The sequence below is a fragment of the Nomascus leucogenys genome, chromosome 21 (genome assembly GCF_006542625.1).
Source record: "Nomascus leucogenys isolate Asia chromosome 21, Asia_NLE_v1, whole genome shotgun sequence".
Classification (NCBI taxonomy): Eukaryota; Metazoa; Chordata; class Mammalia; order Primates; family Hylobatidae; genus Nomascus; species Nomascus leucogenys.
The window spans coordinates 68835859-68849425 of NC_044401.1; the positions used below are offsets into that span (position 1 = coordinate 68835859).

Genomic DNA, 13567 nt, shown 5'->3' on the forward strand with positions numbered 1-13567 from the left:
TTGGAGCAAACTTTTCCCCTTCCTTCTCCGCGGGTGTGTGCCCCCTCGGTGCCCTTGAGCTGCCCCACGGGCCCCAGCAGACTGTGGCGCCTGGCCCTGGGCCCCGCACTGGGGAACTTCCCCGCTGCCACGCGCGCGTTACCCGGAGAGTCAGTGGCGAGGAAGCTCTCCCGCCACCCCCTCGGAGCCCGGAAAATTCAAACACGCACCTGCGCACCCCCAGCCAGACACGCACCCCTCCGCGCGCTCGGCCTCCGCTTTCCCGAGACGAGTCCGCAACAGCCGTGGCCAGATCCACGGGTGGGTGCGGGAGCCGGATGCGCTGCGAGGAGTTGCCGCGCCCGGATCTCTCTCCCTCCATCACACACATTTTCTGATTTTACCCCCCTCTGAAGCTTGGGGAACGGGGAGATTTCCCAAGCTCCGATTTGTCCTGCGTCGCGCGCGTGTCGCCTCGTCCCTCCGGCCCTGTCCTGGCGGCCGATGGCTCTCCGTCCCTCGCTTGCGCGCAGCCTTCCTCCCGAGCTCCCTGCGCTCTATTCCTGTCCCGCCGAGACGACTCCCTGGAGCCAGCGAGCCGAGGCGGCGTGCGCTTCGAGTGGGGACCACGGCGGTGGCGGCGGCGCCAGGAGCCAAGGAGTTTGCCAGTTGCCGTGGGGTCGCGGTCATTTGCTGCCTCCGCCTCCCCTCGCCCCCGCCTCCCGCCTCCCTCCTTTTCAGACAACGTCGCGCTCGGAAACTTAAGATTCCTTCTCCTTTTTGGCCCTCGACGAGCCCCCCTCCCCACCTGTTGTGAGCTCCGCCTTGGTCCCGGGAGACTGGCAGTGACACACACGGGCTCTGGGGAGCTCCGCGCCCGGAAACAAAGTCGCATGCCCCCCTCCCATGTGTTTGCTTCGAAATCGCTGCCTGCAGCCCCCCTATTGCCGCGCAGCTCCCGCCCCCTGTGAGAATAAGGACTAAATAAACAGTTGTAACTCCAAACCTTGCGCCCGCGATCGTATCCCCATCCCACCCCCTTCTCCCTGTTCCTCCCCCCTCCTTTTTGTTGTTGCAACTTTGTGAGATCCTGGGGAAGGTGCTGAGACTTTGGCTCGGGCCGATTTCCCGGTCTCGGGATCCTTGCAGGGATTCCCTGAGCCGCATCCTCTCTTCCCTCCACGCGCACTCGCGGGTCCTCGGAGCCCGCTGCCCTCTCTGTCCTGGCCCCTCGGCCTACTCACCCGTCCCGTCCCCTTCAGCTCCCCCCAGCCTGCACGGGGAAGACTTGCTGAGGGTCGCCCCGGTTTCTTGTCGACCGCAGAACCCGAAAGTTTGCAAGAGGAAGAAAGCGCGCGGCGAGCGAGCGAGCGGGCCGGGGGCAGCGGCAGCCGCGCCGGGGACCATGGTGCTGCCGGCGCCTCCTCCGCGGGAGTGAAGGCGGCGCTCCTACTCCCTCCCCGGACTCCGCGGGTAAGTCGAGGCGGCCGCGGGCGCGGGGGCCAGGGACACGGGAGAGCCCCGGGCGGCACTAGGGGTTCTCCGTCCCCAAAGAGCCAGCCGGGGTGGCGCGAGCCTAGCGATAAGGCACCGGGAGCGAGGAATGTGCCCATCCTCAGGCCGGTAGGTGCTTCGAAATACTGGACTTCCTCCCCCCCTACCCTTTTCCCCTCTTTCTTTCCTAAATCTGAAAATCTGGAGATCAAAGTTTAGCGTGGAGTGTAAAGTGCTCCGATAAAATATGGTGACATCCTCGCCCCCCTTCTCACCCCACTCCCCTCTTATAACTATTAATTATTTCCAAGTCATTGTGTCCAAATACCCTTGCTGGGCTGATTACAAAGTGTATTGATTTAGTCTGGGCTCATCCTATGCTTTCGTCTTAATTCATTTTCTTTTTGCTCTACCAGAAGACCCAAAATGAAACTTATTTCTTCCTCTTCCCTACCTCCCCACCCCCCAAGCCCTCATCTGTGAGGCTTGGGCAGAATAATGAAATTAATATAAACATTTCATTTGGTTGCATTTGACCTTCTGCAGTCCACTTCTGAGGGGCTAGAATTGCGCTCATGTCTGCTCACAGGTATTTTCCAAGTTAGCATTTTCTTTTTTGTCACTGCTCTTTAAACAGGAATGCCGGAGGAGCATTCTGGATTCCCTTTGAAAGGCGTCTGTACATTCAAACCGTCTACACTTCACCATTGGTTGTATGTAGACTTAAGGGTTTAGGGCTTGGACAATAGCTGAGTTGAGAAGAGACCTCAAGGATATTTAAAGGAATTTTTCTACTACTGAAAATATATTGAAGAATCTCTGCAAAATTTTTCCATTCCATCCCCTTTCCCCCACCCCCGTTTTCCACAGCAAGAATCGATTTGGAGGGAGATGTGTAAACTAGAATTTTAAAAGAAATAGTAAGACTTCAGGTGTTTTCTACCCAGGGATAGCCTACATAATTGAGAAAGAGGAGTTCCTGCTCTTTTTCTCTTCCAGAGAGAAATGTATCAAATCTTTTTTAGAATTCCACTGGAGTTTAGATTCTCAAAGTGGAAATACCCATCCCTTTGGGTCCAGGAAAAGAAAACTCGGCTCACAGTTTCAGAAATTTGGACTGTTTTTTTTTCCCCCCTCTCTGTCTTTCTATTCGAAACGTCTCACAATTAAAGAGCAAGAAAAATATAAAAAAGGAACTCAACTAGTTACCATTCAAAAGGTGTCAGCTAAAATCTCACTGCAAAGGGGAAAAAAAGGTTTAACATCTTGCCACTGGCTGCATCCCCCACCCCCCTTAGACTTTGGATTAGTCATTGTATGAGAGAGAGGGAGAAAAAAAAAATCACTTTTTTTTTTTTTTTGGAAAAGTAAAGTAAACAGCCTCCAACTGCTGAACCTTGACAACCCAAATTAAGGAAGCAGGAGAGATCAAACAGAACTGCTGCTGGGTGGTTGTCAGGAGCTGCTACACGGAGAACCCTGGACTATTCGATCAAGCAGCAAGGCTATATGTTCACTTATGCAGAAATGGACCATTGCAAATGCTAATCTTTGTTGTGCAAGCGAAGGCTCACTTGGAAGGAAATACTCAGCCCCTCTCTGGGCAGCATTTGAGTTCCTTATGGATGCCGAGTCGCGAAACAAGTTATTTTTTTTTTAATGTATCCTTCTTTATGAGGAGAATGCCACCCAAAAATGTATTAAAGGAGTATTAAGTCGTCCAGAGACTGTCTTGCTACCAAGAACTGTGCAATGGAATTCTTTTTACCAACATTAGACTCCTACACTAGAGTTAGATAACGTTTTCTCACATTGAGTTTAGAAGATCTGCCTTGTCAGGGAAGCCAAGGTTTTGTATGTGAGAGTTTAAATCTGATGTGAAGCTCAAAAAAAAAAAAAAAAAAAAAAAAAAAAAAAAAAAAAAAAAAAAAAAAATCTCTGGTGATGAAGTTTTGTGTCAGCCCACTCTTGGAATTTAAAAAGGCGAGAGAGAGCAGTCTCCAGATTAGACAACCTCTTTTTTTAGACTGACATTCAACATGACCACGTTGCTACTTTTATTCAAGTTCTCTGTAACTTGTCCTTGCTTGTTGTCTAGGAAAATTTAACTACTTTACATTTTTAAAGGGAGTAGTAACAGTAATTACTGTAGCATTTTGTTTTCACAGGTTTATCAAAGTGTAATGAAAGAAACATCAAGTATTCAAATTAACTGTTTCAAATAAGGGGTTTATATTGCTGGAGATGTCTAAGATTTTGTGTTTATATTTAAATCCTGGAGTATAAACTGTGTAACACTTTTTTTTTCTGGGATAAACTATCCACAAATTAAATGTCATTTTAAATTAAGTAGAACAAAGTAGGAAGTAGGATAAATAAACACATACAGAAGAATAAAAATAATTGTCATTTAAGGATTATATTTTTAATTAACAAGTGTCAGTCACATAGTAAGCAGTTTATATATTTTTTGTAAGCCAGAGTTTCATAACCATGGTGCACAACATGTTTCAAAGTCTGTAGTTTTTACTAGATATACCTTTATTGTATAATTAAGCAATGTGAGTTAAACATAGACATGGATACTATTAGGCAATTTTCTGCAATATGTAATGTTTTGAAAAAGCTATAAATATTTTCTGGTTAAACCATTTATACTTACAATAGCAAAAGTTAGCTGAGTTAATATTGAGCCTAGGCATGGTTTTCTGTTACTGAGTTTTTCTTTGCCTTTTTTAAGACTATACCCCCGGCCTTGTAAATTTGCATCTTAGGCTCTGTTGAAGGGTATGTCTGTTTTCAGCAGTTGTTTAAATTAACAGAAGAATTGTGATATTTTTCAAATATATTTATATTGCAGTGGGTCCAATGCCAAAATTAAGAAAGAGAAGGAATATAGCAGATGTGACAACTTCTTTTGAACCCAGCTTCCTCTTTGCAGCCAATCTTATTGTGCATATTTATTTGGTTTTCATGTTTTACTTATGACTCAAACTCAGTTTTGAAACGCTATCTTGTAAGATTCCACATCTCAAAAAGTATGTATATTTAGACAAGGTTAGGTGTTATAGTACCTATTATATTTCAGTGGGAATGCCAAGAATATTTATAGGGTATAGCAAGAATTTTGTCCTTTAAAGATAATTTTAGGTATACGTTAATAAAACTGAAGTAGATTGCAGGCTGTCAGAACGTAGTATAAATTTTGTTTATGATTCTGTTACTTTAAGGTACTTACATTAAAGAAACTCATTTAACCCCTGACTGAAGAGCATTAAGTGGGGAGGGAAACCCTCCGAAGAGCTCCTACTGCCCTTTGCTCTCCCGATAATCTTAAATTACTACAATTTAATTGCAACTTCAAGGCATTCAGCATGAGCTGTTTCTCCACGACCGAGAAAGGGTTTGCAGAGCATGGCTAGATTTACACAGGTGGTATTTTTGTTTTTAATTTTTTTTTTCTTTTTGCTAAGGGCTTTTCCTTTCTTCCTTATCCTGTCAGATGTCACACTTCTTTTATAGATTTCAGTCATAGTAAACGCCATTTTTGCTATACCAGCAATATTGGCCTTCTTTTTTTCTTTTTAAATGTGTTTTTTTGAATCTAGAGTATATAAAGCTCTCAAGCAGGTAGGGGTTTGTTTTCTAAAGAAAATAACCTCAAGAAAGGCATCTGCTGAATAGACAGGTGAACTTTATACCTGAGCCAATGTATACTTTTACTATTTGCAGGGAATTTTTTTTTTAAGTTGACGGTAGTTAGTCCCACCAGGTGATCAAACATTTAGTTTGTGAGACAAGCCAGCAAGCCAAGTAGGTTTGCACTTGGGCCCATGCATTTTTTTAATGATCTTTCTTGTCATTTGTTACTCTACTCTGCAGGCCACTTTGCTATACATATGCTATCCAAGGAACTATCTTTAACTGATTTTTCAACATATTTCTCTTCTACGGTACTTGGATGAATTAAGGTTAAAGGCTCCAAAAGCTGGAATGCCAGCAGGCCATGAGATGAGGCGAGTTCCTGAAACGGGCAAACCTGGCGAAATTTGGGGTATCTTCTACATGATAGTTTTTTTTTTTTTTTTCCCTGGGACGTTTGTAGTTTATTTCAATGTACATGTGACCATGTGCTTAATGGAAATTAAGCAGATTTGGTTTGTGTCGCCAACCTAAAAATAAATGTTGTAAGGAATATTTGATTTGTAGAAGTATTTTGGTTTTGCATCCCATAGATAATGTTCTTACAGTTAGGGCTACAAGGCTGGTATTCTGCAAAGAGGAAGTACAGTGGGGGAAAGTGCATGGCAGTCGGGAAAGACAATTAGACAGTGTTCTTTGTTTCTTTAATAAATTATTCTTATTAATTACAGTCAGTTTGTGCTAAGGCATTTTTCAAGCCTTGTTTAGAAGTCAGCTCCCATTCACAAGAAGGTTGTGCCAGAAGCTGTGTTCTTCGCACGCACTGTTGTTTTACCCAGTCGTGAAATCTATTGACCAGATTGGCTTATGGATGTCTCTGCAAGGCTTGTTTTTCTTTTTGCAATGCCCTGATGCCAGTTTTTAATACATGCCCTGCCTTGTACACAACAGGTGTTTGTTCAGTAGTTATTTTATGGGACTTGGAGTGAGAAAAAAATGTTTCCTATCTAGCCAGCCGCTGTGAGAACGAGCTGCCTAAAAGGAAGAACCTAGCTAGTACCTGAACAGGTGTAAATGGGTGTTTCCTCATTACCCTCCCCAAGCTGTTTTATTTAAAAAGGAGGGGAGGAGGGCTCAGTGTAGTGCCATGAAATTTACAATTCAGTTGTAATAATTTAAGGTTATTTGGTAGAGTGCAAAGGGCAGTGGGAGCTTTCTAGTGGTTTGGCCTTGATGCTTAAAGCTGCTCAGCTGTAGGGTTAAAGGAGTTCCTTCAGTATGAGTACTTAAAGTAACTAAATCGTAAACAAAATTTATATTTGATTCTGACAACTAATAATCTATTTAAATTATATTAAAATATCTGGGCAAAAATTTAATTAAAGACAGAAGTACTGTCAAGCCCTGTAAATATCTTGACAGGTCTACTCAAATGGAACTGATATCACGAAATATTTACATATGTCTGGTGTGTTCGGGAACATCTCAGCAGTGCCTGTGCAAAGCTAATTGCACTTTCCTTCCAAATCACATTTTTAATAAAATAGTTTTTTTAAAAGGAATATGAATACATACACAGTTGTGTTCCAGTGTTCTGTTTACTGTTTACTTCTCTATACTCAGAATCATGTTGTGATGAGTGTATTTTCTCAAACTGCTGCTAATTCAGATAAATAGCTGAAATGGGATCATTGAATAGAAAGCCCATATCATTCTGTTTGATTTCAACGGTTTGAAGATATCAGAGGCTAGCATGTTATAGGACAATTTACTGAGGGAAAAATGGATCTGAATGTGGGATTATTGGGCCTTGTTTATGTTCAATAGAATAGATTTGCTTAGGACAAAGATTTTCTCTTGAGTTTTATGTTTGGACATATATTTATTTATTACTTGTAAGTCAGGTGGACAGCCACATTTTGCCAGGTGCTCTGATTTTAGCTAATTTTGTGATTCACTTTGTTTACTAGGACACTGGAGAATATTTCTAGCATCAAACTGAATTTCCGAGGTGTCCTTTCTCCCTCCTAGCTGTGCAGTTGAGTCATAACGTGACTTTCTCTGCTCCAGGTTTCCTGCTTTTGAATTAGGGGTAATATTTTAACGTATGTTCTTTAAGCTAGGGGATCCAATGATACAGGGCTTTGTTATTACTCACATTTTTAAAAGATATTCTTGGTGCTCTCAGGACAGTGACCGCAGCTTTTGTTGGGGGAGGGTGTGATGTGAGTTTTGCTTGAGTTTCTTCTGCCCTGGTGCCTACCTCCTGATGACCAGCGGCACTGGTGGCTTCCCCTCCTGGGGGTGAGCACAGAGATGGAAGTGAATGCTCATGTCTGAAGTGAAGGGAGGTTTCAGTTGGTCCTAATTCAGCCTGGTTCAAAGTGAGGTCCTTGCGCACCTACATCTGTATCTGTGTGTGTGTATGTGTGTGTGTATGTGTGTGTGTGTAGGTTATTAAAATACAGATCCTTGAGTCAGAATTTTTGCTGACTGACATGGTAACATACTTTGATAACAAACTTCCCTTGATAATTCTGATGCATGCTAGAGACCTGTGAATCCAGTGATTTATTCTGCCAGATTTCTGGAACTGAAATCTCTATCTTCACTTGGATTTTACTGATTATTTCTTTGATTTTACCTTGAGGCCCATCCTGTGTTATTTTTAATCTATTTGGATTTTTATTACGAATGAAAAACGGTGGTTTTTAACCAAGCACGAGTATTGGAATCACAGCAGAGCTGTTGTTCCCAACGCAGACACAGTTGCACGACTCCTGGATGGGCCATATCTGGGGTGGGGCCAGCATCTGTGTTTTTAAATAGCATGCCACATGGTTCTGATGCCCACCAAAGTGGGAAAACTGGACCCGTCAATTATCAGAGTTGGAGGAAAGCCTGCAACCCTTAAGAGTTTAATTGAATTGGTTGGCCATTGTGAAACCTAAGAGAGGAAAACGGAGCTCCTTTTTCAGGAGGGCACAAAAAGAAACCTTAGAGACTTAGAGAAACAGAGGCAGAACAAGAGCCTCACAGTTCATTAAAGTGATAGGAACAACCTGGAACATTGGTGGTTTTCACCAATGTCAATATCAGATAATTTCCATTTGAATTTTGTCTTGCCTGCATCCATGTTTCCCAATGGGTGTTGTCATGCTGTAGCTACCAATTAGTGTCAGGTGGCTCTCTAGAATTTTTTTTTCTGAGTATTCCATCTTAATTTTAAAATCGTAACTGTTTGCTCTTTAGATTAACCCTGCTGGCAGAAGTATTTTGATTTTCCCAAGCATCTTGGGAAATTCTCTATCGTATGTGATGGGGCATGCACGAATATTGATGGAAATAGCCTAGCCAACGATGCCACACAAAGAAACTGGAATCCTAAGAAAAAGGCATCCTACAAGATTATGAAATAAAAGAAGATAAAATGCTAAGGAGGCTTATTTAAATATTCAGGGCTTCAACTAAAGATCTAACCACTAAGATCAAAAGAGTTATTTAAATAAAAGTTGTTGAGACATTTTTTCATCTGTATTAACAATGTGGCTTTTGAAGTTACCCAGTAATAATGTGTCCAAAATGCCCACACCTAATTTTTAATTTCCATTTTGGCTTTGGGTGTGGCTTTACTTTAATAGCTGCCAAAAAGTTGGCAATTGTTTTTACGTTTAGAACTTCACAGTGGGCTTTGTCTGTAGGTTTAGGTAGCATTGGGGGTATTCCTCTAATAAAAACTTTTAAAATTTTGTTCTGACCCCGAGGCACTTAAAAAAAACTCTCATGGGCCAAATTTTAAAAGTAGAGTGTCTCTACGACTGTGTAAAGAATTTCTATAAAAGATGAAACATGGAGCTGATTGAAGAATAGACGGCGCAATGGTGGAGGACATATAGTTACCGCTGTCACTGGTAATCTACAGCTTGATGTGAAGTCCTTCCGCCTTGTTTGTTGAAACGTTAATCATTTCATTAAGAAAGGTTAAGTAATTAACCGATATTTCATTAGGGAATCAATGACAGACCTTTTTTTAGTGATGTGTGATAGACATTTTCTAATAGAAAGTTTGCCCCATTTAATTATTTGGAAAGAAGCTAGTCGAGTCTTGGGAAGGAGGCGTGGGGCATCTTCAGATAACATCGCCGTCCATAGCAACTTTAAATAATTTTGGAGAAAATGATCTATTAGAATAGAAAATCGTTCAGTCCCCAGTTTTCTTTTATGGGCTCCATCAGGCATGTTGTTGCAGACCTGCTGTTGTTTTGCATGCCTTCTCTGGGTTTAAGAAGGGTTCAGCTGCTTAAATGTGTTCATCTTATTTTCTAAATAATGGCTTTTGTTGCAGTGTGATGCATGTTGACAGTAAACGCGCAGCCGTAACTTTGGTAAGCTTACAACAAATTCTTATACTTGTAGAAGCAAGTTATCCTCCTTGCTACTGACTGGGGGTGCTTCTCCCTTTTGTCTTGCTGCCCTTATGGCAACTGCAGCAAAAGGTTTAAGTATTCTGGGATGAGGATGGGGTGGAGGTGGGGATGGAGGGACTCTCCACCTGGCAAAAGTTTACCTTTTCTGATACCTCTTTGTCCTGAAATCATACACAAGGTATGCTTCTTGAATATGTTTCCTTGTGTGTGTATTTATGTCAACTCAAAAAGATACTTAGAGAAAAATCTCATTTCTGTGTTTGCTTTTGTTTTGCTTGAGAAGCAGGACAGTCACATTTACTAAATACAGGGTATTTCTTTGTTAGAAGTGACTTTCCTACAGCAGACTCCTGAGGTTAAAGAATTCTTTAAATGTAAGGTAATCCTAAGAACTTTTGAAAACAGTGGAAATAGATTTTATATTGGGTTGCTGGGTTTTTCAGTATATGTAACCAGTGCCCGAATTATTGAATAGAGTGTGATGCCTTGGCCTCAAGCACTTTGTTCTGTGAGTTGAGAACAACTCAACTTTCCTTTTTAAGGAAAGAAATCAGGCTGATATTTACAAAGCTATTTATCTTAAAACTGTATGCTTATATGTTTCCATTTTCATTGTGAAATGTGTAAGGCACAAAAAAGGAACAAAGAATAAATCAGTGAGCACCCATGTACCTGTAGCCCGGCTTAAGAAAGAAGATGCTGCTGGTTCAGGTAGGACAGGCTCCTGGAATATCCCATCCTCATCTTACCTCTGTCCTTCTTTCCTAGAGGTTACTTTACCACTGTTTGCAGCTGGGTGGTTTTCGTCTCGTATAGTTCTTTATATTTTTAATATGTATGCATGTACAGGATTCCTCAAAATACAGGATTTTGTTTTGCATGCTCAAGGTTTGTTCTGATAGCATCCTGCTATATATGTTCTTTAATAACTTGCTTTCTTTAAAAAAATCAACAGTTAGCAAAATTCATCCATGTGGATACATGTAGCTATGGCTTATTGATTTTCCATGTGAACCTTTTGAAATACTGGATATTAATTCAAGACAAGTTCTTTAAATTTGAGCCTAAAACCCAGTAGCGCTCTGTACATTGAAAATTTCAGATTCATAAGAAACCATCAGTCCTGACTGGAACTTCATAATTTGTTCATTTGCCTGTGTTTTGGGGGAAAAAACTGTAAAACCTCAACCATTTATCAGGGAATTTGATTAAAAAAAAAATCTATCAAGTGGCTGATCTCTTACATTAAGGGAAAAAACAGGCAAAGCATTCATTTGAAGGAGCCTAGCCATTTTCTCTTTCTTATTTAAAGACTTGGCTTAGAACTTAACAGTTACATATGCAGGGTAGCGAGTTAAAAAGCCATGTTTAATTAACAGGCGCTTTATACTTCTGTATCCTTGTTATGATATAGCACCTTGTTCTTCAGTGTAGAAAGTGATTTCTGCATATTTTAAAGGACTGGCATCTTTATGGTAAGAAAGCCATATAAATAAAGATATACTTAGATGAAAATCGGAACATGTTTTTAAAATAGTGTGTGTCTACTTTCATCTCTGTTATCAAACTTGCTGCATAAGCCAGAGTTGATGCTCTGTGATTATGCTAATGACCAAAAGAATCGATGATGCGAGACTAGATGAAATCAGTGGTATAATCGGGGAAAGTTATCAGTTTTTTTGTCATTAAGTATTAGTGATAAATAATACACTGTTCATTTTGAGTAGATAGAACATATTTAATTCTGACGTACAGAGTTTCAATTTAGTCAGGCTCATTGCTGAGTAAAATGATCATCTTTTGTAATTTAAGAGGAAAGAGAAAAGGCATTTTTGTCAGCCTGGCTAACTGACTCAGGCCATCTAGAAATGTTTACGTTGACCAGCCAGGGAAGATTGGAAAAACTTAATTTTTTTTCCTCCTAGACAACTTGCTTATTTGTACTGACATTTTATTAAGAATATCAGATACTCAGTAAATAGCATAAATGACCAGAGATGTTAAACAAAATGAGTGTAAAGGTAGATAGTGTTTCCCTGAAGAATAGGGAAAATGATAACAAAGGGGCAATGTTTGGATAATGCTCTTTTTAAATGACTAGTCTGTGTTAACCAGGGACTATTAAAGTTGGTATCACCCATTAGACAGCAGTTTTAATTTTTTTTAAATTGTGTTTTTCATATCAAATAAGATCATACTTAGTAATGGTTTACTTAAAGAGAAGTAATACTTGTAACTTAGCATCTCTTCCTGGGTCACTAAAACCTTAAGAGAAAACACTGATTCAGCCTTCCTTGTCAACAAAGCGTTTCTAACACAATTCTCTGTAACAGACATTTCTCCGTGGATAGAGTTTAGCAGTTGTTTTACTACTGTACAACAGTACCTGGTGACAAGAGAGAAAATAAAAGAATAATTAGCAATGTTTTGTAGAACATGAAAAGTGATTGAAGTCTACGAGAGAAGGAAATCAGATCGATGTTACTTTTTAAAAATGCATTACAAAAATGATTCTCTTCAAAGCAAAGCGTCCTACCCAGGCTAGGGCCAGCTGTGCTCTGCCATTTCCCTGCCACAGCCCTGTCCGTCCACGTTGGCTCTTACCAGCAGTACCATCTGCTGCTCCAGCAGTGGCCTTCTCTATGGTAAGGCAGGCCAATTGGGTCAAATCTTGTGATCTGGCAGATGTCCACTGAGAGCTAAGATCGGGCCAGGCTCATTTTTATGTCTGTCCAAAGCCAAGATTTCAACTTGGTGAAAGGCTGTGGAATTTATTTCCCCAAGTGTTGCCCAAACTCTGTTCTTTTCTTCAACTGCCTCCTTGGGCTGAGATGATTGCTTAATGCTCTTAATTATGCTGGATCCCTCTGTATTTTCGAACACCTGTGGGTAATTCAGATCATGGGTGGTCACAGAGGCTGGCTCGACGAACGGCTTCCCTTTCTGAATGGGAAAATCCCAGGGAGCTGGACCATGCACCGTGTGTCAGGGAGCTGAGTGGAGGCTGAAGGAGGATGGAAAGCTTCCCTTGAACTTGAACTGGCATTGTGTTGTGTCTAAGTATCCTTCACCCTTGGATTGGGGAGAGTCTTACAATAAATAACTCAGAAAAAAAGTTTTAAAAATAATCCTAGATTGTAAGATATCTATGACCATTATCCATAGCCATATCTTTAGAAAAAAAAAAAAAAAGAGTAGAAAACAAGAAACGAAGTGTTTCTTTACCCAGGCCAAGTGAGCACTAAAGCTTCCTGTCAGAATGAGGAGGCAGTGGGGGCCACTTTGCTTTTGAGACTTGGAGTATTAATGGAAGAACTTACTGGGACTGCCCTGACCCCTCAGGTAGGGACTTGTCAGAGCTCCAGAAGACCTAACGGACAGTCAGAGCTGAGCCATGCCTTTGTCCATGAGGAGAATGGGGTTGAAAGTGGAGACTGAGGCCGAGGCGGGCGGATCACAAGGTCAGGAGATGAAGACCATCCTATCCTGGCTAATGCAGTGAAACCCCGTCTCTACTAAAAATACAAAAAATTAGCCGGGCGTGGTGGCGGGCGCCTGTAGTCCCAGCTACTCGGGAGGCTGAGGCAGGAGAATGGTGTGAACCTGGGAGGCGGAGCTTGTAGTGAGCCGAGATCGCGCCACTGCACTGTAGCCTGGGCGACAGAGCGAGACTCTGTCTCAAAGAAAAAAAAAGAAAGTGGAGACTGATTTTCACTGAGTCACACAGCCATTGGGATCGTAATGCTATCCATAACTACATTTACATACACTTACGAATGTGGATACCTACGTTGGCACATATATGTGAGTGTATCTCTCTCTGTCTCTCTGTGTATATATATATATGAATATACTATTCATATTTAAAAACATAAAATATGTAGATGGTGTTCCTTATACTGTTTTGTTACATGCTGCTCTTTCACTCTGTAGCAGAGTATTTTCCAGTATAATACTACTGTCTTCTATATGATTCTTAATAACTACTTGCTCTTCCATTGTATGCATTTATATTTGGTTTTCCT

General features: G+C 41.5%; 2 protein-coding genes across 2 annotated transcripts in view; both read left to right on the forward strand.

Moving 5' to 3' along the window:
- Positions 1 to 2804, forward strand: part of LOC115832094 — a 93631-nt gene extending 90827 nt beyond the window's left edge. The window contains exon 8 of the mRNA XM_030801755.1: positions 1304 to 2804. Coding sequence (XP_030657615.1) covers positions 1304 to 1692 — 389 coding nt within the window. The 3' untranslated portion in view covers positions 1693 to 2804. The remainder of the gene's footprint in view (positions 1 to 1303) is intronic.
- The window catches only part of LOC115830331 (forkhead box protein P1-like), a 385580-nt gene continuing 373060 nt past the window's right edge, over positions 1048 to 13567 (forward strand). The window contains exon 1 of the mRNA XM_030801756.1: positions 1048 to 1452. The gene's annotated coding sequence lies outside the window, so the exon portion shown is untranslated. The remainder of the gene's footprint in view (positions 1453 to 13567) is intronic.